The following is a 23,079-nucleotide window of genomic DNA, read 5'->3' on the forward strand; positions in this document are numbered from 1 at the left end:
CACCTGAGCCCTGGTGCGACCTTCGATCGTCTAGCCACTGAGGTACGGAAAGACCTATACCTGATGTTTCCACAGAAAGGCAGCGACAACTACCATGCACTTGATGAATATTCAAAGTGCTGCTGACAGGCTGAATGGGAGGACAGTAAATTGGTAATGAAACCATTTACCACAAACCTGAGGAACTTTCTGTGGTTGTCCGTGATTGTTATGTTAAAATACACATCCTTCAAGTCGAGGGCAGCATACCAGTCTGCTGGGTCCAGTGAAGGGATGATGGAGGCCAGCGAGACCATGCGGCACCTGAGTTTCCTCATGAACTTGTTGAAGTAGCGCAGGTCCAGGATAGGCCTGAGGCCACCTTTGGCATTAGGAAATAGAAACCTTTGCCCCTGTGTTCCAGTGGAACCTCCTTCACCGCCCCTAGTGCTAGGAGTGAAGGCATCTCCTGAATGAGAAGTTGCTTGTGAGAAGGGTCCCTGAAGAGGGATGGGGAAGGCAGGAGGGAACAGAACTGGATGGAGTATCCCCTCTCTACTGTGCGGAGCACTCAGCGCTCCAATGTGATATGGGATCATGCATGGTAAAAAGGGGATAGTCGGGAGGAAAATGGTAAGGCAGGGTAGATCCAGTCTCTGGTCTGGAACACTGTCTTCGATCGCACCTTCAAAAGGCCGGCTTAGGGCCAGAGGGTGGTTTGGGATAGCCAGAACCTTGATTAGCAGAAGGGTGTTGCCTCCTTCTGCCACTTTGGTTCCTCCTCTGAGAACTGTCCTGGCGGTTCTGCTGCTGGAACCTTTAAGGAGGTTGCGGGCAGAAGTGTCTCTGCCGTGTGGCAGGGGTATGCAAGCCCAAGGATCTGAGGGTGGCTCGGGAGTCTTTTAGGCTGGGGAGCTGTTTGTCTGCTTCTCTGAAAACAGAGTCTCACCCTCAAACGGGAGGTTGTGAATGGTTTGCTGGGCCTTGTAGGGTAACCCTGAGACTTGCAGCCAGGCCCCCCGCCGCATAGCCACCCCCATTGCCATCTTTCTAGTGGCAGCACCTGTAGTGTCTAAATTTGTCTGCAAGGCAGCCCGGGAAACTAGTTTCCCTTCTTCTACCAAGGTGATGAACTGCAACCGAGAATACGAAGGGACGAACTCCATGAACTTTGCCATTGCTGCACAAATGTTATAAGAATACCCATTGTGAGGGAAGGACCTTGGAAACCCTGTTTCTTCCACTGGTTAGCCGCATCTACCACCAGTGAATCTGGAGGTGAGTGTGAGTACAGATGCTCAAAGCCTCTGGAGGGCACGAAATACTGCTGCTCATTGCATTTGGCAGTGGGTGGCAAGGATGCCGGCATCTGCCACAAGGTTTTAGTGGTGTCCACAACCGACTTTATGAGGGTCAAGGCTATCTGTGAAGGTCCCAAGGGTGCTAGGATGTCCACCATGGGATACACCTCCTCTACCACCTCTTCAGCCTTGATGCCCACACCCTGGGCAGCCCTGCGGAGCAACTGTTGCAGGACTCTGTTGTTCTCTAACACAGGAGCTATGGCCATCCCTGCCAACACTTCATTCGACAACAAGGAGGAGGAAGCATGTGCAGGTAGTGGAAGCTCCCTACCATTTGCACCGGAGGGGGTCACATGACTCCCGGGGAAGCGTTGGAGGAAGTGGTGCTGATGACGGTGCTGGGGCCATAGGCAATGTAACAGGTGATGGCATCAGTCTCACCAGAAGGAGCTGTGTTGGCATGCTCACAGGAGCTGCCGGAGTTGGGGGGGGGGGCGGTACCAACATTGGTACCAGGGCCATAGATGCATGCATTGAGGTCGACATCAACAATGGTGCAGGCGTGGGAGATAGGTGTGTTGACGCCATGAAGGCTGGTGCCGAAGTTGGAACCGAGCAGTGCCGAAGTCGACGACTGGGCCGGAGGCAAAGGCATTGGGATTGTAGGTGCCGAGGGCAGATGGACAGCAGAAGGCAGTATGAAAGTGGTGGAGGCCACTGAAGATGTTGCTGAGCATGGGCCCTGGGTTCCTCCCTGGCCCTGGTGAAAAGCCCAGCGGGTCCAGAAGGTCCACTGAGGTGGGTTCTACCACTGCTGAGGCCACGCCTGATGCTTTTTCTGTCTCTACCCGACCTTGCTCTATGACTTCTGTTCCTATCCAAGCGATAGGAGTTGGACTCTGACTCCGAGGTCTCAGACATTGCCTCGACTGTCAAGAGCTCGGGGAGCTGGTAGGCTCTCTGTACGAACGGGTAGGCGCCCATGGACAAGGCAAAGGCATCTTGACGTCATAGCTGGCTTCCCTTTAGAGTGTACCAGAGGACGTGGCTCTGTCAGCGCTGAGGGTTCCTTCCTGGCAGGTGAGAATGGTGCTGTCAGGTGGAGGAGGTCCTGAGCAGCCTGGTACGCTTCCGGTGTGGACGGGAGCTGCAGCTGCTGCGTAGGTGCCGGTGATCGAGATGGGGCCAGAGTCAACTGGCCCCAAAAGGAGATGTCGAGGAGTGGCCTGCCTGGGGTCAACACATCTCGTGGCTTAGCCAGAGGAGAATGGTCGTCCGGGTTTTTCTTCTTTTGAGGCACCGGGGAGTGGGAGCAGTGCCTACTGTCAGATGGGCCCTGTGAGGAGCTGTGACGGTGCCAAGCACCCTGGAAAAGTCCTTCTTCGGCACTGAACTTGCCGACAGGGTGCTCTGCGTAGCGGACGCTGCAGCTGGGGTCGGGTCTCTCGAGCCCGGGTCAGAGTGGGGGCGTAGGGCTGCCTCCACGAGGATCACCTTGAGCCGCTGTTCCCTTTCTTTAAGTGTTCTCACATGGAACTCGTGGCAGATCTTACAATCTTTCTGATGGGTCTCCCACAGGCACCATAGACACAACGAGTACGGGCCACTTTTTGGCATGCGTTTGGTGCAGGCCATGAAGTTTCTTGAAGCCTGGGGACCACAGTATACCATAGTGCCTGAGCCAGAGTGTATGTGGGGAACCCCCAACAAATACTATACTACACTATTAACTTAAACAACACTAAGAACTAACTGTATACAACGAAACTGAGAAGAAACTTGCTGAGCAAGAGCCAATGGAAGTCCCAGTCACCATCACTGGTGTTAAGAAGGAATTGAAGGGGTGGTGGATCAGTAGGGCTATATATTAGGGGCCGTGAGGGCCCCACTCCAGGGTGCGCCAAGGCTGACCCAACAGATGCTGCTAAGGGAAAAATCTTCCGGCCAACGTGAACATGCGCACACAACACCTGATTGGAATCAACATGAACAAGCACTCGAAGAAAAATTCTTTCTGGCTCACACATCTCCACTCAAAAGCTTCTACAATATGGCCCTCATTTACCATATGTAACCCTGTCTGCAGCAGGATTTCAAAGGTGTAAATGAGAATAGATTTTTGCCCCTGTAATTGCAATTTATTTAACAATTATGCTGTTCAGTACAGAATCCAAATCACTCTCCCAAAGTGATATTGACTCTGCAGTGCTAACAAGATAAAAAAATAGTGTATTTCTTTTTATTATGTAAATCAGAAGTGTTGGCTGAATATACAAGGGTCTGAGTAAGATATTTTATGCAGCAACTTTTTGGACTAGGACTGTGTTTTAAAAGTAATCTTGAAATCTAATTTCTTTTTTAAAAAAGTGTTAAAAGTAGATTCAGATACCACATCTGCCTTTGAGTCCCCTTGTCAATTTTTGGTCATGTTTTCCTACTTTTAAAGTATCTCTCTCTCTCCTGTTGCTCTCTGAAGACCTCTCAAACAATTGGAGAAAGTGACTGTATGCAAAATACTGTTAAACTAACAAAGTAAACAAACTGAAAACAGAGGAAGAGAAGTCACTTGACAGTAACTGTGGTTCTTCGAGGGTGTCCTATGCACATTCACACACTGCCCACCTTCCTCTTTTCCTTCATAAATGTGCCAAACTGAAGAGGCGTTTCTCAAGAACAGGAAACATGCAGAGGGCACCCTGAAGAAACATTTCCCCCTCTAGTCTTTCAGTTGTAATAGCCGTCTTTGTTTATAAAAGAAAAATAAGCTTGCAGCACTTACAGGCTATGTCAACAATATTAATAAGTTCTTGCTCAGGAACTAGTATACTGGTGTAGCTTACGAGTGCTGATCATTTTAACAGCAGAGTCTGAGCCAGATCTACATTACAAACCTATTATCAGAGTAACTATGTCGCTCAGGGGTATGAAAAAATCAATCTCTGAGCAATGTACCTATATCGAACTAACTCCCCACACAGACAATGCTATGTTGACGGGAAAGCTTCTCTTGTCAATATAGCTATTGCCTCTCGGGGAGGTGGATTAATTATGTTGAAGGCAAAAGCTCTCCTACTGGTGTAGTAGGTTTTCACTAAAGCATTACAGTAGTGCAGCTGTGCCGGTACTGCTGCAGCGCATGAAGACAAGCCCTAAGTTCCTTGAAGCAGCTATTGCATACTTAGGACCAAACTCTGCACTGAGAAAGTAGCGCAGGATGTGGCCCTTAACCATGTAAGTGTAGGCTTAATTTTTAGTGCCCATGTTCCATGAGCAGCTTTCAAACAAACAGTCATATCTGTCAAATCATATTCCAAAGGTTTTACGCACGCACAGAGAGCAGAGACACTAGTTCATAATGAGGTAATTACAGCTTTGCAAAGCTTCAATCTTTGGTCATTTTTACTATGCCCATGTGTGGTTAGTTGTTTTTTTGTTTTTTTTTAAATTTTCAACACACACAGCCGAAAGAGTCTTCTCATCCACTTCCTGGATCTCAAAGAAAATGAAGAGATTTTGTTCAAGTTTTCCTAAAAGATTCACCTTTTGGCAGAGAAGAAGAATGAAAAATGTGAGGCCAAAAAAGTAGATTTTGCTGTCTAAAATTCACTACGATACATTTTAACATATACCTTGAGCCCTTGCCAGGGCAGACTGCCTCGAAGAAAATACATGAACATGTGGCCAAGGGCTTCCAAGTCATCTCGGCGACTTTGCTCTGAAAGGTACAAGAGACCACGTCATTGCTTCAGCCATCGAAGTAAAACTAACTGGTTCAGCAACCAGGTTTATTTCTGAAATAATGTATTACATGAAAAGTTTTTTTACTTTTCTTTCCATATGCACAAAAATTATTATAGCTCAGACCATCCTCTTGTATAATAATACCTAAAACTGGTCAAAGCAAATAAATGCCCGCCCCCCCCCCAATCAGCTAGTGGTAATTGGTCTACACAAAGGTTGGCCATACTGTACAATAGAGAACGTTAAAATTCTTGTGTCACTCAGATCAAAATGGAGGATTAAAGTAGCAATAGTACAAGAGTAAAGCAGTCTCCAAGCTGTGGTCTCAAGAGTGATGGTTGTCTGAAGGATTTGATGACCATCCTGTAGAGACTGGACAGGTCACATGTTGCTGGTTCTTTTCCAACTGTTTTTGTAGCTCATTACATCACAGTTATTAAAAATAAATATTTCCCTGCTTCTTTTCCTTACAAGTGTTTGCTGTGGTGGCCACAAAGATGTTATATAATTGTGAATGGGAGAGAAGATGGTCCATATGATCACAGGTGGGAGGGGAGGTGTTCATAAGAGAATCCACTAAAATGCATGCCTACATTATGAAAAAGTTTGAGAACCAATGCAATAGAGGACACCAATCCTAAGCATTTCATTTATTAGTTCAGATACAAATGGGGCTTTCCTTGTATAGTTCAACATGAGCCAAAATTCTTGATTTCAAGTTTTCAAAGCCATTCTTTGTGAACAGGCTGCTGTCCACCAGAGTCAAGCTTCAGGCCAGCAAATGAGAATAAACACTATGTAGGTATTTTAGAAAGACTAACTAAAGCTAGGAGACCCCAGCTTCAATGTTTGATTTCTATTTTATTATGTTTTAGAAAAACTTCTAAACTCTGATCCATAAACTGCATCTTAAACAATCTGCTTTCCCCAGGAATTAAAAAACCAAAGTTAAGCTAGGTTACAGACCAGCCTGCCATTACTTCCACCTGCAAGCAGCTCACACATTCAGAGCCAGGAATGTGGAGCAAATCCAGTCATTCAACCCACATGTAGAAACACAATATGCTTAAAGAGCTGTCCCTGTGCCGTGTAATTTGCATGAAGAGGAGCAAGCAGTTCTTTGCACAGCATGATTTGTCTTGGAAACTACATAGCAAATATAGCTCTCAAAATAGTATGTAAAGAGGAGAGGCTAAAAAGGCAACTACTGCATGTCACTGATATAGCTGTAAATAGGAAGGATACAACTCTTAATTCAATGGGGAAAATAATTATAATATGGATAGTTATCAGCAAGAGAGTCAGGATCTTTGACACTGGAAAAGGACTGGAAAAACGCCATAGTCAGTTTGATTAGAATAACAATGCTCAGCATTAAATCATTACCAAGAAATTAGCAACACTGATCTAGAGAGGTCTTTGATTATACACCCTTCCCACCTTTATGCAGGAGGAAACTTCATCTGGGTCAAATTCACTAGCACTCATATTGTGGCTTCCTGCAATGCCTTCAACCTATTACAAGAGTCTCAATTGTTGTTACATCTTCTTGTAACAAGAGGCTCTTCTTGAGTAGTTATGATGATATACGCACTGTACGATGTTCTAACATGTTGTCTACACTAGGTGGCATGACTCTCCATGTAAGACAATAAGAGCCCAACACCACCTTCCCAAAACTAAAAACGTCTTAGAAGCAACTATACTTTTCAGAAGCAAGGCCTTTTAAATAAGCTACAAAAGCTGCAACGAAAATAAATCCATGAGATAATTAATAATTTAAACATAAAAACAAGTACTATTCTCCTTTTGGGACTTGAGTGACTTGGTGCAAAAGTAGTGTTGAAGGCAAGAGCGAATGAATCACTCAAACATTTAAAACCATTTCCTTTCACATCCTGTAAACTTACAAGTCTGTGTTCATCAACAATAAAAATCAAGGTTATTCACCAGTTAGTGGAGTTTGAGAACAACCTCTGCACATTCCCAACTGTAGGATCAAGGAATCTGTACCCCATCAGCTTTCTAACTCTTCTAATCAGCAGCATCCATTGGGACTATTCACACTCCCTGTCCCGCCTATACCGCCTTGTGTACATTTCTGAGGCTATAAAATAGGAAAGTGAGGAGGGATTGGCCCAAACAAAACCACTTTCCAGAAGCTTCCAGAAGGAGTGTATTTGCCTTGATCTCATAAATGGGGACGTACAGAGGCCACTCGCAAACTATTCCATTATCCTAGAAGTTTAAGTGAACATAAATATTTAGTAAAATGGAGTTGATTTGGAACTTCAAAAGCAATTATTTTCAAGTTTAGAATAGCAACATTTTAGTCACAAGGGCAAGGTAAGTTTCTTTTTCCTAAGATATTAAAATCAGGCAAAGCCAAGTGATGCTTTGTTAAATGTAGTGGAAACCAGAGCGAGGCGTTCTCCTACTTTAGCTGCTATTTGGAGGAGGCATGCGATGGGCCAGATAATCTAACAGTCCCAACAAGCTGCCAGCTGCTCCAACTTTCTCTGAGACTGGCAAGTGTTTAGAGCAAGATTCTTACTTGTTTCTGTGGCTGAAGGGACAACCCCCCTTTATTATGGAAGACTGAAGAAGGGGGCGGGGAGAACGAGACACTGTAAAATGAGGTTGAGGAAATGTAAAATATTTTGGCTACAGCCCACTCCATCAGATGCATAGAATGGATCATATAGTAGGAAGATGCATCTGATGAAGTAGGCTATTGCTCACAAAAGCTTATGCTCCAATAAATTTGTTAGTCTCTAAGGTGCCACTAGTACTTCTGTTCTTTTTGCGGATACAGACTAACATGGCTGCTACTCTGAAACCTAGGAAAATTAAGAAAACTCAGTTGTTCCCTTCTACCAACAGTACACAAAGTGACAGACTGATTCAGCAACGACTGAAAATGGAAGGCTCTGGGCAAAACTGAATACACAGAACTGTGCAGCAGAAGAGAACTGCTGCTCTAAATTTTTATATAAAATAATTACTCAAACCTCCCCTTCTACCAGTGCAGAACTGTTCCCTTCTGTATATTCTCCTGCATTTTTCATTGCCTAGTTTTAGAAGACGACACCATCATGATAAATGCATATAATATTTAATAGTTTAGAGATGGCTTGACTGATACTGGAACATCACGGGCCAATCTATAGTTGGAGCTCTAAAGGAGAATGTAATGCTCTTACTAAAGAGAGTACAAAGCATAGTAAGTTAGCATAAAGTGAACAGACCTTTGCCAAGGTGTGTATTGATGGACATATATCTCGCTGTTCCAGTTAGGCTCTTGTGTTCCCTGTAAGGTATGTGTTTTTTGGTTTCAGGATCAATGTACTCCTTGGCCAATCCGAAGTCGATGATGTGAATGATGTGTTCTTTCTTATTGCCTTGCCGGCCAATAAGGAAATTCTCTGGCTTGACATCTCGGTAAATGAGGTTCTTTGAATGCACATATTCCATTCGAGATATCTGCAAAAGTATGAGACAAACGTTACTCATATCCAGTACACTAATCACACTTTGCTTCTAATGGCCCATTAATACTTTGCATTAACAGAACCATTCACATCCAATGATCTCAGTGTTTTGCAAACATTAAAACTCATAATACACTATAAGAAATGGAATTTTACAAATAGGGAAACCGAGGTAGAGTTTACATGACTTGCCCTAGGTCAGAGAGTCATATACAGAGCTGAGAACAGTACCCAGAATTCCTGACTCCCAGAACCCTGCTCTAAACACAACATTATACTCCATCTATTTTATAAGAAGGAATGAAATATGTAAAAATCAGAGGGGATTTTTTTAAACGCACATAATCAACAGAGCACGACTCTTGGAATGATTCCATGCAGGACTAAAACAAATAGCCAGACATTTTTGTACTGATTTTTAAAAACACTTCTAAATCCAGATTATTGAGAATTGTCTCTCTTTTGCCTCTCTTTACTGCTGCTCTCACCAATCTCCACCCTCATCCCATATGCTGCCTCAGACCATGCCAAGTTCTTAAGGGGAAAAAAATGTCTCCTATGTAACAACACAAAGAATAATAGGTTTCAGAACTTGAATTAATATGCAAATTAGATACAATTAACTTAGGTTTGAACAGAGACTGGGAATGGTAGGGCCATTACATTAATTGAATCTATTTTCCTATGTTAAGTATCCTCACACCTTCTATGGGTCATCTCGATTATCACTTCAAAAGCTGTTTTTTTTCCCTCTCCTGCTGATGATAGCTCGTCTCAATTGACTGGCCTCTTACAGTTGGTATGGCTACTTCCATCTTTTCATGTTCTCTGTATGTATAAATATCTTCTTGCTGTATGTTCCAGTCTATGCATCCAATGAAGTGGGCTGTAGCCCATGAAAGTTTATGCTCAAATAAATTTGTTAGTCTCTAAGGTGCCACAAGTACTCCTGTTCTTTTTACTAAGAATAATAATGACTTAGTCATGTCAGCTGTTAATAATTAGAAATAGCAAGAAAAAACTTTCAGACAGACAATCAATTAAAGAGTTATTACTGCACAACCCTACTCTTGTGCTGGCACTACTCCTGAAAAAGGCTTAACGCCCTTTACACTTCCACATTCCATATATGGCCCAACATTTCCAATGCTGCCATAAGCAACTAAGGGCTTGTCTTCACTGCAGAGTTAGCTTGAGGCATAAAACGCTGATGTTGCCCACAACCCGACTACCATCCACATACAAGTCTCAAGCTTGAGTAAAGGTGTTTAAAACTCAAGCGAGGTAGCCCATTAGAGGAGTGTGGGTTTGAGCCTGAGTGCTGCTGATGCTTGAGCTAGTGATGCAGCGGGGATGCAGGTACTCTGTGCAGCTAATCCAATGACTCTGTGCAGCTTTTGCAGTTTAACTGCTCTCAGCATGGTCTACACTACAAACATAGGTTGACTTAAGTTGCCTTGTGTTGACCTGTTTCAGCATGTGTCTCCAGTCAACATAAGTGCCCTGATACAGCAATACAGTAAAACTACCTCCCTGAGTGGCGTGGAGGCATGGTCAGTCTATTGAGGTCAACACAGTCTGAGTGTTGATGTGTGAGCCACCACCTTTTAAAGCCCCATGAACATATTTTTGAAAGGCCTTTTCCTGATTGCCCAGCGTGGCAAGCACACCTAACAGCTCTTCCTTGTGGTGTCCAGCTCCAGAACTGACCAGACCAGCTCCACACACTAGACACTGCCTGGTGTAGACAGGAGGTATTTGATCTCCTGGGCCTGTGGGGAGAAGAGGCTGTGCAAGCACAGCTATGGACCAGCCGAAGAAACATGGACATCTGTCATAAGCAAATAAGAAAGAGTTAATAGAACAAAAGTACTTCATATCTCTTTTGCCTGTAAAAGGTTAACAAGATCAGTGAGCCTGGCTGTCACCTGACCAGAGGACCAATCAGGGGACAGGATACTTTCAAATCTTGAGGGAAGGAAGTTTTTGTGTGTGCTGTTAGATTTTGTGGTTGTTCTCTCTGGGTTCTGAGAGTGACCAGACGTGCAACCAGGTTTCTCTCCAATCTCTCTGATACAGGCTCTTATGTACTCAGAATAGTAAGTACTAGGTAGATAAGGTGAGTTAGGCTTATGTTTGTTTTCTTTATTTGCAAATGTGTATTTGGCTGGAAGGAGTTCAAATTTGTATTTTGCTGAAAGGATTTTAATTTGTACTTGTATACTTAGACTGGGAGGGTGTTCCCAGTGTCTATAGCTGAAAGACCCCGTAACATATTCCATTTAAAATTTACAAAAATAATTTTTACTGTTTTTTCTTTCTTTAATTAAAAGCTTTTCTTGTTTAAGAATTTGATTGGCTTTTTATTCTGGTGAGACCGCAGGGGACTGGGTCTGGATCCATCAGGGAATTGGTGGGGAGAAAGGAGGGAAGGGGGGAGAGAAAGGTTAATTTCTCTCTGAGTTAGGATTACTTTCTCTCTCAGGGAGAGTCTGGGAGGGGGAGAGAGAAGGAGGGGGGAAGGTGAATTTTCCTCTCTGTTTTAAAATTCAAGGAGCTTAAATCGCAGTGATCTTCCAGGGTAACCCAGGGAGGGGAAGTCTGGGAGAGGCAACGGTGAGGGAAAGGGTTTACTTTCCTTGTGTTACGATCCAGAGGGACTGGGTCTTGGGGGTCCCCGGGCAAGGTTTTTGGGGGGACCGGAGTGTACCAGGCACTGGAATTCCTGGTTGGTGGCAGAGCTACAAGTACTAAGCTGGTAATTGAGCTTAGAGGAATTCATGCTGGTACCCCATCTTGTGGATGCAAAAGTTCAGAGTGGGGAATTATATCATGACAACATCCATGAACAGATTGCACAGAGGATATAGGCAAAGGGTAGGCCAGGGATCAGCCACGCTGCTGCATGAAAGCAAAGGAACTGCACCAGGCACATCACAAGACTATGGAAGCCAACAACCTGTCTGGTGCCAAGCTGCAGACCCGCCGCTTTTACAAACTAAATGCCATACTTGGCACAGACTGCACCAGAATCCTGCAAACCACTGTGCATACCTCAGCCTAAATTCATTTATGGACAGTTGTAAAGAACTTTAATAGTGCTACATCCTCCCTAGTCTTTATCCCCCAATATATTTTTAGAAAGCAATCTTATCCTCTCAGCCTTTGTTTTGAAAGACTAAACAAGTCAAGCTCTTTAAGTCTCCTAGACACTCCATTCCGCCGATCATCCCAGTAGCTCTTCTCTGCACCTCTTCCACTAGAAATTCATCTTTTTTGAACATGGATGACCAGAATTGTACACAGTATGCCAGAGGAGGTCTTACCAGTGCCTTGTAAAATGGCATTAATACTTAGGAACCTAAAACCATAAGAATGGCCATACTGAATCAGACCAATGGTCCATATAGACCAATAAACTGTCCTCCAACAGTGGCCAATGCCAGGTGCTTCAGAGGGAATGAAGTGAACAGGGCAATTATTGACTGATACATCTCCAGTTGTTCAGTTCCAGCATCTGGCAGTCAGAGGCTTAGGAACACCCAAACCATGGAATTGCATCCCTGATCATGTTGGCTAATAGTCACTGATGGACTTATCCTGCATAAAAACATTTTTTTAACCTAATTATACTTCCTGAATCTGATGTACTTAAATTTTTGCTGTTAGTTTGAGAGTCTTTTGCTAGTAACTTTCCAAAAAAAAAAAAAAATTTTTTTTTGGCCTGCCTAATTGATAGCAATCACAGGACCAGCCTATGGCGCATTCTGCAGGCATATGGAATTCCTTTCCATATAATCAATGTCATCAAAAGCTTCTATTTCAACTTTACAGGCAGCGTTGATCACAGTGAGCTCAGTTTTGAAGTCAAAACAGGAGTATGTCAGGGCTGTATAATGTCTGCAATCCTCTTCAACGTTGCCATCGACTGGATAATTAGGCATATAACAGAAGATATGCCAAGAGGCATTAAATGGACACTCTTATCTCTTGAAGACCTGGACTTCGCAGATGATGTCACTCTCCTATCCCATATACAACACCACATACAAGAAAAAAAACTCGACTCAATGCATTCAGCCAGCAAGCTAGCCTGAAAATCAACCGCAATAAGACAGATATCATGACCTTTAATATTGCCTCACCATCACCAGTACAGATAGAGGATCATGTTCTCACCAACGTAGGAACATTCACATACTTGGGCAGCACCATCAGCCAGGACAGTTGAACAAAGTAGGACATCCGGAACAAAATCAATAAAGCCAGAAACACCTTCAGGAGCTTAAATACACAGTCTGGAAATCATCAAAATGCAACACAAAAACCAAACAAGATTTATCAGAGCTGCATAGTTTCAATACTACTTTATAGTGCAGAATGCTGGGGAATGAGAAAGTATGACATGTCCAAACTGTCTTCATTCTATACAACCTGCCTCAGAATAATCCTCCCTATCTTTTGGCCCAGAATAATCTCAAACCAAGATCTATTGACACAGTGCAGTCAAGAGGATTGAGCACCATCATTGTCAGGAGGCGTTGGAGACTGATTGGTCATGTGCTTCGGATGCAAACTGATTCAATCACCAGAGTAGCAATAAGAGAACACCTGAAGGCAAGCGAAAATGAGACTGCCCATAAACAACATGGCGAAGAGCTGCATAAGCCATCCTGAAAAACCTTGGGCACAGTTGGGGAACCACTGAAAGAGTTGCCAGAAACAGACAGGAGTGGAGGAGCTTCATCACTGCCCTAAAGTGCCAGAGGTGTAGTAGGAACATGATGATGATGAATTATTGTTTTACACTTGATTTGCCAGCACTTATGCTCCTTTTTACTTTCCTTAGTAGGATCTGACTTCCAATTTTTACAGAATACCTTTTTGCCTCTAACTGCTTCTTTTACCTTGTTGTTTAGCCATGGTGAAACTTTTTTTGTCCTCTATGTTTTTTAATTTGGGGAATACATTTTACTTGAACCTCTATTATGGTATTTTTTAAAAGTTTCCATGCAGCTTCCAAGCATGCCACTTTTGTGACTCTACCTTTTGATTTACGTTAAACTAGCTTCCTCATTTTTGTGTAGTTCCCCTTTCTATAATTAAATGCTACTCTGGTGGTCTTCTTTGGTATCTCCCCCCACAAGATGATGTTAAATTTTATTACATTATAGTCACTGTTACTGAGTGGTTCAGCTATATTCACCTCTTGGATCAGCTCCTGTGCTCCACTTATGACTAAATCAAGAATTGCCTCTTCCCTTGTGGGTACCAGAATCAGCTACTCCAAGAAGCAGTAATTTATGGTGTCTAGAAACTTCTCTGCACCCTGTCCTGAGGTGACATATCCAGTCAACATGGAAATAAGTTGAAATATTTCTTTATCTTTACTGGAAATGCCTCACCTGATACATCCTAGGATCGCATTTGCCTTTTTCGTAGCTCAGTCATCTTGTGATTAACAAACATACCCCAGCTTCTCACCTCCTGTGTTGCTTCCAACTGATGATACCCCAGTATATGGCACAAATTCTTATTAGACCTTCAGTGCATGACCTTGCATTTTAAATTCCATCTCATTTCTGTTACTCCAGTCTTCAAGGTCATCCAGTTCTTCCTATATAATATTTTGATGTTTCTCTGTATTGACAATTGTCATAAACAGATAGCTAAGGGTTAATGTCTCTTTCACCTGAAAAAAAAGTAACCTGAAGCACCAGACCAGAGGACCAATCAGGAAACAGGATTTTTTTCAACTCTGGGTGGAGGGAAGTTTGTGTCTGAGTTCTTTGTCTTCTGCCTGAATCTCTCTCAGCTAGAGATTTTTCTATTTCCTGCTTTTCTAATCTTCTGTTTCCCAGTTGTAAGTACAAAGAGATCAAATAGTGAGTTATATGGTTTTTTTTTCTTTTGTATTTACATGTTTATAGTTGCTGGAGTGCTTTGAATTGTATTCTTTTTGAATAAGGCTGTTTATTCAATATTTCTTTTAAGCAATTGACCCTGTATTTGTCACCTTAATACAGAGAGACTATTTGTATGTATTTTTCTCTCTTTTTTATATAAAGCTTTCTTTTAAGACCCGTTGGAGTTTTTTTTTAGTGAGAAACTTCAGGGAAATTGAGTCTGTACTCACCAGGGAATTGGTGGGAGGAAGAAGTCAGAGGGAAATCTGTGTGTGTTAGATTTACTAGCCTGACTTTGCATTCCCTCTGGGTGAAGAGGGAAGTGCTTTTGTTTCCAGGACAGGAATTAGAGAGGGTGGACTCCCTCTGCTTAGATTCACGGAGGTTGCTTCTGTGTATCTCTCCAGGAGCACCTGGAGGGGGGAAGGGAAAAGAGTTATTTCCCTTTGTTGTGAGACTCAAAGGATTTGGGTCTTGGGGTCCCCAGGGAAGGCTTTTGTGGGGACCAGAGTGTCCCAAAACACTCTAATTTTTTGGGTGGTGGCAGCAGTACCAGGTCCAAGCTGGTAACTAAGCTTGGAGTTTTTTCATGCTAACCCCCATATATTGGATGCTAAGGTCCAAATCTGGGATTAGGTTATTGACATGGTGTGCAGTGGTGGGATAAAGAGAATCCAGAAGCCAGTAGGAATATTATATTTTTCTTTTCTCTGCTAGGGGCTTTTAAGCAGAGAGAAACAGTTTGGTTTTAAAAGGGAACCAGAGAGAATTTTTTTTTCTGCTCGCTCTGGCAGCTGTGGCTTGCATATTAAGCAACCAACCATTAAGGAGCTGTTAAGGATCTTTTGTGACAATAGCACTCCCATTAGGAGGCAGATACCAGCACTATACTCATGCAAATCAAGTGGTTTTTCTGGTTTACTTTACATTCAAAAAATTAGCTAGGAAGACAGGACTAAATATTGACACGAGTGGCAGCGTTGGGAAAGATAGAATCCAGAAGCCAGTAGGAATATTATATTTTTCTTTTCTCTGCTAGGGGCTTTTTAGCAGAGAGAAACAGTTTGGTTTTAAAAGGGAACCAGAGAGAATTTTTTTCTCTGCTCTCTCTGGCAGCTGTGGCTTGCATATTAAGCAAGCAACCATTAAGAGACTGTTAAGGGTCTTTTGTCACACAATAGCACTCCCATTAGGAGGCAAATACCAGCACTATATACATGCAAATAAAGTGGTTTTTCTAAGGGTTAATGTCTCTTTCACCTGAAAAAAAAGTAACCTGAAGCACCTGACCAGAGGACCAATCAGGAAACAGGATTTTTTTCAACTCTGGGTGGAGGGAAGTTTGTGTCTGGGTTCTTTGTCTTCTGCCTGAATCTCTCTCAGCTAGAGAAGGATTTTTCTATTTCCTGCTTTCTAATCTTTTGTTTCCAAGTTGTGAGTACAAAAATGGTTTGTTGTTTTGTATTTACATGTCTATAGTTGCTGGAGTGCTTTAAATTGTATTCTTTTTGAATAAGGCTGTTTATTCATATTTCTTTTAAGCAATTGACCCTGTATTTGTCACCTTAATACAGAGAGACCATTTGTATGTATTTTTCTTTCTTTTTTATATAAAGCTTTCTTTTAAGACCTGTTGGAGTTTTTTCTTTAGTAAGGAACTCCAGGGAATTGAGTCTGCAGCTCACCAGGGAATTGGTGGGAGGAAGAAGTCAGGGGAGACCTGTGTGTGTTAGATGTACTAGCCTGACTTTGCATTCCCTCTGGGTGAAGAGGGAAGTGCTTTTGTTTCCAGGACTGGAATTAGAGAGGGTGGACTCCCTCTGCTTAGATTCACGGAGGTTGCTTCTGTGTGTCTCTCCAGGAGCACCTGGAGGGGGGAAGGGAAAAGAGTTATTTCCCTTTGTTGTGAGACTCAAGGGATTTGGGTCTTGGGGTTCCCAGGGAAGGTTTTTGTGGGGACCAGAGTGCCCCAAAACACTCTAACTTTTTGGGTGGTGGCAGCAGTACCAGGTCCAAGCTGGTAACTAAGCTTGAAGGTTTTTCATGCTAACCCCCATATTTTGGACGCTAAGGTCCAAATCTGGGACTAGGTTATTGACATGGTGTGCAGCGTCGTGGGAAAGATAGAATCCAGAAGCCAGTAGGAATATTATATTTTTCTTTTCTCTGCTAGGGGCTTTTTAGCAGAGAGAAACAGTTTGGTTTTAAAAGGGAACCAGAGAGAATTTTTTTTTCTGCTCTCTCTGGCAGTTGTGGCTTGCATATTAAGCAAGAAACCATTAAGGGGCTGTTAAGGGTCTTTTGTGACAATAGCACTCCCATTAGGAGGCAGATACCAGCACTATACTCATGCAAATAAAGTGGTTTTTCTGGTTTACTTTACATTGAAAAAATTAGCTAGGAAGACAGGGAAAAAGGCATTGTTGCTAGGCAGACCCCAGGAGGCAACAGAGCCTGCAGTTCAGAAGATAAACACCGGAGGGCACCCCAACACAAGAAAACAGGAACCATGACTTCTAAGGCAAAAATGGATGCCAAAGATCAAAGCAAAGAAGCAGAACACAGGCGACAACTGGAAAAAAGAGAAAAAGAGGTGGAGCTGAAAGAAAGAGAAGAACAGATCAAACAGGCAGCCCATAAAAGAGAGAACAAGACGCCAAAAATGCAGCCCACCACAGAAAACTAGAAGAAGAAGAGGTGGCCCACCGCCGAGACATGGAAAAACAACAAAAAGAAAGTGAAGCGAAGGAAAAACAGAGAAAACTTGAACTGGACTTAGGGCAAGCTGGGTTGCATGCGCCAGCCAATCCTAACAACCCTTCGCCAATTATTGTTCCACAGCACAGAAAATATCCCACCTACAAGGCAGGTGATGACACCGAGGCCTTGGAAAATTTTGAAAGAGCCTGTCTTGGGTACCGCATCCCCGAAGACCAGTACATGGTAGAATTGAGGCCACAGCTCAGTGGACCTTTAGCAGAGGTGGCAGCTGAAATGCCTAAGGAGAACATGAACGACTATAAACTTTTTCAAACCAAGGCCAGATATAGAATGGGGATAACCCCGGATCATGCCCATCGGCGTTTCAGAACCCCAAAGTGTAAACCAGATGTGTCATTTCCCAAGCACGCCTACTACGTTGGGAAAAATTATGAGGCCTGGATATCAGGACACAATGTTAAAACGTTGGAAGAACTGCACCTCCTCATACAAATGGAGCAGTTCTTGGATGGTGTTCCTGAGGACATAACACGGTACATACAAGATGGAAAACCCAAAAATCTTGCTGAGGCGGGGGAGATTGGAGCCAGATGGATGGAAGTGGCAGAAAGCAAGAAAGCTACAGTCAAGGAGAACGAATACCCCAGGGGGCACACCGACCATAAACCCTACAACCGAGGACAGCCAAAGACCTCACATACAACCCAAGTAAAGCCACAGACGCCCTATTCTTCCACCTCACCAGTCTCCAGTAACTCACCTCGGCCCAGTGACCCATCAGATGGAAGATGCTTTAAGTGTAATGAACTGGGACATATCAAGGCCAACTGCCCAAAGAACACCATGCGAGTGCAATTCATTACACCACCATCACACCAAAGATCCCCAGGCCCAGATGCCTCTCAAATACCCTTGGAGCGGAGGGAAAATTTGAGAGTGGGCGGAAAGAAGGTTACTGCGTGGAGAGACACGGGGGCACAAGTGTCAGCTATCCACCAATCCTTCGTGGACCCCAAATTCATCAACCCAAAGGCCAAAGTTACAATTTACCCCTTCATGTCACAAGCTGTAGACTTGCCTACAGCTGAACTGCCTGTCCAGTACAAAGGCTGGTCAGGAATGTGGACTTTTGCAGTCTATGAAAATTATCCTATCCCCATGCTACTGGGGGAAGACTTGGCCAACCAGGTGAAGCGGGCCAAGCGGGTGGGAATGGTTACACGTAGCCAAACCAGGCAAGCTTCCAGACCCATTCCTGTTCCTGAGCCGTCCACAGACGCCCCATCTGTGTTACCAGAGACCCAGACAGAGGTAATGAACCCGGATTCCATGCCAACCACTGAAACAGCCACAGCGCCTCCAGTCCCAGGCCTGGAACTGGAACAGCAACCAGCACCAGCAAGTGCAACCACATCTTCAAACTCAACGCCAGAGGGCGCCAGCGAGCCAAAACTGGCAGAAGCAACAGACAGCCATACCCAAAAGGCTCAGCCCGAGCCTGAAATACCCTCAGGTGCACCAGCAGAGAGCGGTTCACCGGCAACGGAAACAACCCCATCACCTACATCGCTTCCAGAGGGACCAAGCCCAAGTCCACAGTCTGAGGAAGAACTGGTGACCCCAGCCTCAAGGGAACAGTTCCAGACTGAGCAGGAAGCAGATGACAGCCTTCAGAAAGCTTGGGCGGCGGCACGGAGCACCCCACCGCCTCTCAGCTCTTCTAATCAATCCCAGTTTGTTATAGACCAAGGACTTTTATACAAGGAGATTCTTTCTGGTGGACACCGGGGAGAATGGCAGCCGCAAAAACAGTTGGTGGTTCCAACTAAGTACTGGGGGAAGCTCTTAAGCTTAGCCCATGATCATCCCAGTGGCCATGCTGGCGTGAACCGAACCAAGGACCGGTTGGGGAAGTCCTTCCACTGGGAGGGGATGGGCAAGGACGTTGCCAAGTATGTCCGGTCTTGTGAGGTATGCCAAAGAGTGGGAAAGCCCCAAGACTAGGTCAAGGCCCCTCTCCAGCCACTCCCCATAATTGAGGTCCCATTTCAGCGAGTAGCTGTGGACATTCTGGGTCCTTTTCCAAAAAAAAGACACCCAGAGGAAAGCACTACGTACTGACTTTAGTGGACTTTGCTACCCGATGGCTGGAAGCAGTAGCTCTAGGCAACACCAGGGCTAACACTGTGTGCCTGGCCCTAACAGACATCTTTGCCAGGGTAGGTTGGCCCTCCGACATCCTTACAGATTCAGGATATAATTCCTGGCAGGGACCATGGAAACACTGGGGGAAACTCATGGGGTGAATCACTTGGTTGCCACCCCGTACCACCATCAAACCACTGGCCTGGTGGAAAGGTTTAATGGAACTTTGGGGGCCATGATACGTAAATTCATCAACGAATTCTCCAATAATTGGGACCTAGTGTTGCAGCAGTTGCTGTTTGCCTACACGGCTGTACCACATCCCAGTTTAGGGTTTTCACCGTTTAAACTTGTGTATGGTCATGAGGTTAAGGGGCCATTACAGTTGGTGAAGCAGCAATGGGAGGGGTTTACGCCTTCTCCAGGAACTCACATTCTGGACTTTGTAAGCAACCTACAAAGCACCCTCCGACACTCTTTAGCCCTTGCTAGAGAAAACCTAAAGGATGCTCAGAAAGAGCAAAAGGCCTGGTATGACAAACATACCAGAGAACGTTCCTTCAAGGTAGGAGACCAGGTTATGGTCTTGAAGGCGCAACAGGCCCATAAGATGGAAGCATCATGGGAAGGGCCATTCACGGTCCAAGAGCGCCTGGGAACTGTGAACTACCTCATAGCATTTCCCAATTCCTCACTAAAGCCCAGAGTTTACCATGTTAATTCTCTCAAACCTTTCTATTCCAGAGACTTACAGGTTTGTCAGTTTACAGTCCAGGGAGATGATGCTGAGTGGCCTGATGGTGTCTACTATGACGGGAAAAAAGACGGTGGCGTGGAAGAGGTGAACCTCTCAACCACCCTGGAATGTCTGCAGCGGCGACAAATCAAGGAGCTGTGCACTAGCTTCGCCCCATTGTTCTCAGCCACCCCAGGACAGACTGAACGGGCATACCACTCCATTGACACAGGTAATGCTCACACCATTAGAACCCCACCCTACCGGGTGTCTCCTCATGCCCAAGCTGCTATAGAACGGGAGATCCAGAACATGCTACAGATGGGTATAATCTGCTCATCTACCAGTGCATGGGCATCTCCAGTGGTTCTGGTACCCGAACCAGATGGGGAAATACGCTTTTGCGTGGACTACCGTAAGCTAAATGCGGTAACTTGCGTGGTATAGGAGCAGTGCTCATGCAGGAAGCAACAAATCACAACTTCCATCCTGTCGTGTTTCTCAGCAAGAAACTGTCTGAAAGGAAAACTCACTGGTCAGTCAGTAAAAAGAAATGCTACGCCATTGTGTACGCCCTGGAAAAGCTATGCCCATATGTTTGGGAACGGCGGTTCCAGCTACAAACTAACCATGCTGCACTAAAGTGGCTTCATACGGCCAAGGGGAACAACAAAAAACTTCGTTAAAGTTTAGCTCTCCAAGATTTTAATTTTAAAATTCAGCACATCTCAGAAGGTTCTAACAAAGTAGCTTATGCACTCTCCCGTCAAAGTTTCCCAAAATCTAGTAGTTAAAAAGTGTTCTTACACTGTAAAAGTCTGTTAGTTATATACTTGGTGGTATATGTAACGGTGCATGTGTTGTATTAATCTGTTTAGTTTAAAGTTCTAGAAGGAAATTGCCGCCAGTGAGCTTCCCCACTGTCTGCAATTTGGAGGGCGTGTCATAAACAGATAGCTAAGGGTTAATGTCTCTTTCACCTGAAAAAAAAGTAACCTGAAGCACCTGACCAGAGGACCAATCAGGAAATAGGATTTTTTTCAACTCTGGGTGGAGGGAAGTTTGTGTCTGAGTTCTTTGTCTTCTGCCTGAATCTCTCTCAGCTAGAGAAGGATTTTTCTATTTCCTGCTTTTCTAATCTTCTGTTTCCCAGTTATAAGTACAAAGAGATCAAATAGTGAGTTATATGGTTTTTTTTTTCTTTTGTATTTACATGTCTATAGTTGCTGGAGTGCTTTGAATTGTATTCTTTTTGAATAAGGCTGTTTATTCAATATTTCTTTTAAGCAATTGACCCTGTATTTGTCACCTTAATACAGAGAGACCATTTGTATGTATTTTTCTTTCTTTTTTATATAAAGCTTTCTTTTAAGACCTGCTGGAGTTTTTCTTTAGTGAGAAACTTCAGGGAAATTGAGTCTGTACTCACCAGGGAATTGGTGGGAGGACGAAGTCAGAGGGAAATCTGTGTGTGTTAGATTTACTAGCCTGACTTTGCATTCCCTCTGGGTGAAGAGGGAAGTGCTTTTGTTTCCAGGACAGGAATTAGAGAGGGTGGACTTCCTCTGCTTAGATTCACGGAGGTTGCTTCTGTGTGTCTCTCCAGGAGCACCTGGAGGGGGGAAGGGAAAAGAGTTATTTCCCTTTGTTGTGAGACTCAAGGGATTTGGGTCTTGGGGTCCCCAGGGAAGGTTTTTGTGGGGACCAGAGTGCCCCAAAACACTCTAATTTTTTGGGTGGTGGCAGCAGTACCAGGTCCAAGCTGGTAACTAAGCTTGGAGGTTTTTCATGCTAACCCCCATATTTTGAACGCTAAGGTCCAAATCTGGGACTAGGTTATTGACAACAATGTCAATTGTAACATGAATAAGTTTCACTAACATACTCCTACTTTTGGTGCCAAGATTAGTAATAGAAATATTAAATAAGATCTGTCCATAGACTGATCCTTGAGGAATTTCATTAGTAACCTCCCTTCAGTCTCACTGCTCACCTTTCAGAGCAACTGTTTGCTTTTTCCTCTTTAACTAAATCCTTACCCACCTTACAATTCTTGACTAATCCCCATTTTCTCTAATTTTATAGTGTCAAATGCTAACTGAAGTCCTAGTATATTAGATCTGCTGCATTTCCCTTGCCTAAAAAAATATCACTTATCTTCTTAAAGAAGAGTATCATGTTAGTCTGGCATGATCTACCTTTGGTGAACGCATATGGATTACATCTGCTTTTCCAATTACCTCTGAATTTAATCTGTCCTTCAAAATTTGTTATAAAAGCCTGTAATGTGTGAAATTTCCCCTTTCAGTGTTGTGAGGATCTCCAGAATGGATCTGCTTGCTCATACCACTATAGTGTACACAGAATCAATAAGGAAAGCAGTTCACAAAGATCATGGTGTTGGAACTGCAGTACTGGACTTTACCGACCTGAGTCGATCCAGGACTCAGGGAGTATAGACCCACTAGACTAGTGACAGTTGATCCTCATGCTGGCTGGATCCCAGCCAATGTAATCCCTTCTTGGCAACTGTGGTTAGCAGTTCCTCCTGTATGGCTGCCAAATTTGGATCCAAATGCTAACACTGGATCCATGTTTGACTGCTAGATCCAGCTGTAAGCTTGGTTTCTGCCTCTGGATCCAGATCCAAAATTGTCAGCTATGGATCCAACTTAGCTATGTTATCTGGATCTTGTGACCCTGGCATCTATGCTGCGCTGCACGATCTATATCCAGGTTCTGCAGCCTCAGGTCAACACTTGGCTGAAGGATCTGAGTTCTGAAGATCCAGATCCAATGTCCAGAGAGATGGTTTAGGCACATAACTAAGTCTCCTAGGTCACCTTGAACAGACCAGGGGACCTTGACTGTGACCAGATTCCTACACCAACCTCTATTTACAGACTGCCAGACTTAGCTGACCAGGCCCAGGGAGCCTCCTCCATCAGTAAGGGGGGCCTGAGGCAGCTCTCCCACTCCTAAGTGCAGACAAAGCCCGTACCTATCGGGCATCTCCTCTTTACTTTTAGAAGAAAAATGTGACTGAAAAAATTAAT

General features: G+C 44.1%; 1 protein-coding gene across 6 annotated transcripts in view; it reads right to left on the reverse strand.

The window, feature by feature from the left end:
• Positions 1–23,079, reverse strand: part of CSNK1G1 (casein kinase 1 gamma 1) — a 292,459-nt gene that overhangs the window by 62,119 nt on the left and 207,261 nt on the right. For all 6 annotated transcript variants that reach the window (XR_007776268.1, XM_050967443.1, XM_050967442.1 and 3 more), the window contains 2 exons: positions 8,273–8,507; positions 4,913–4,998 (listed from right to left, as the gene is read on the reverse strand). Coding sequence is in view for 5 of the 6 variants with exons in the window: in XM_050967443.1 (XP_050823400.1) it covers positions 4,913–4,998; positions 8,273–8,507 (321 nt within the window). In the remaining variant the exon portion in view is untranslated. The remainder of the gene's footprint in view (positions 1–4,912; positions 4,999–8,272; positions 8,508–23,079) is intronic.

Source organism: Gopherus flavomarginatus, chromosome 9, assembly GCF_025201925.1.
Source record: "Gopherus flavomarginatus isolate rGopFla2 chromosome 9, rGopFla2.mat.asm, whole genome shotgun sequence".
Lineage (NCBI taxonomy): Eukaryota > Metazoa > Chordata > Testudines > Testudinidae > Gopherus > Gopherus flavomarginatus.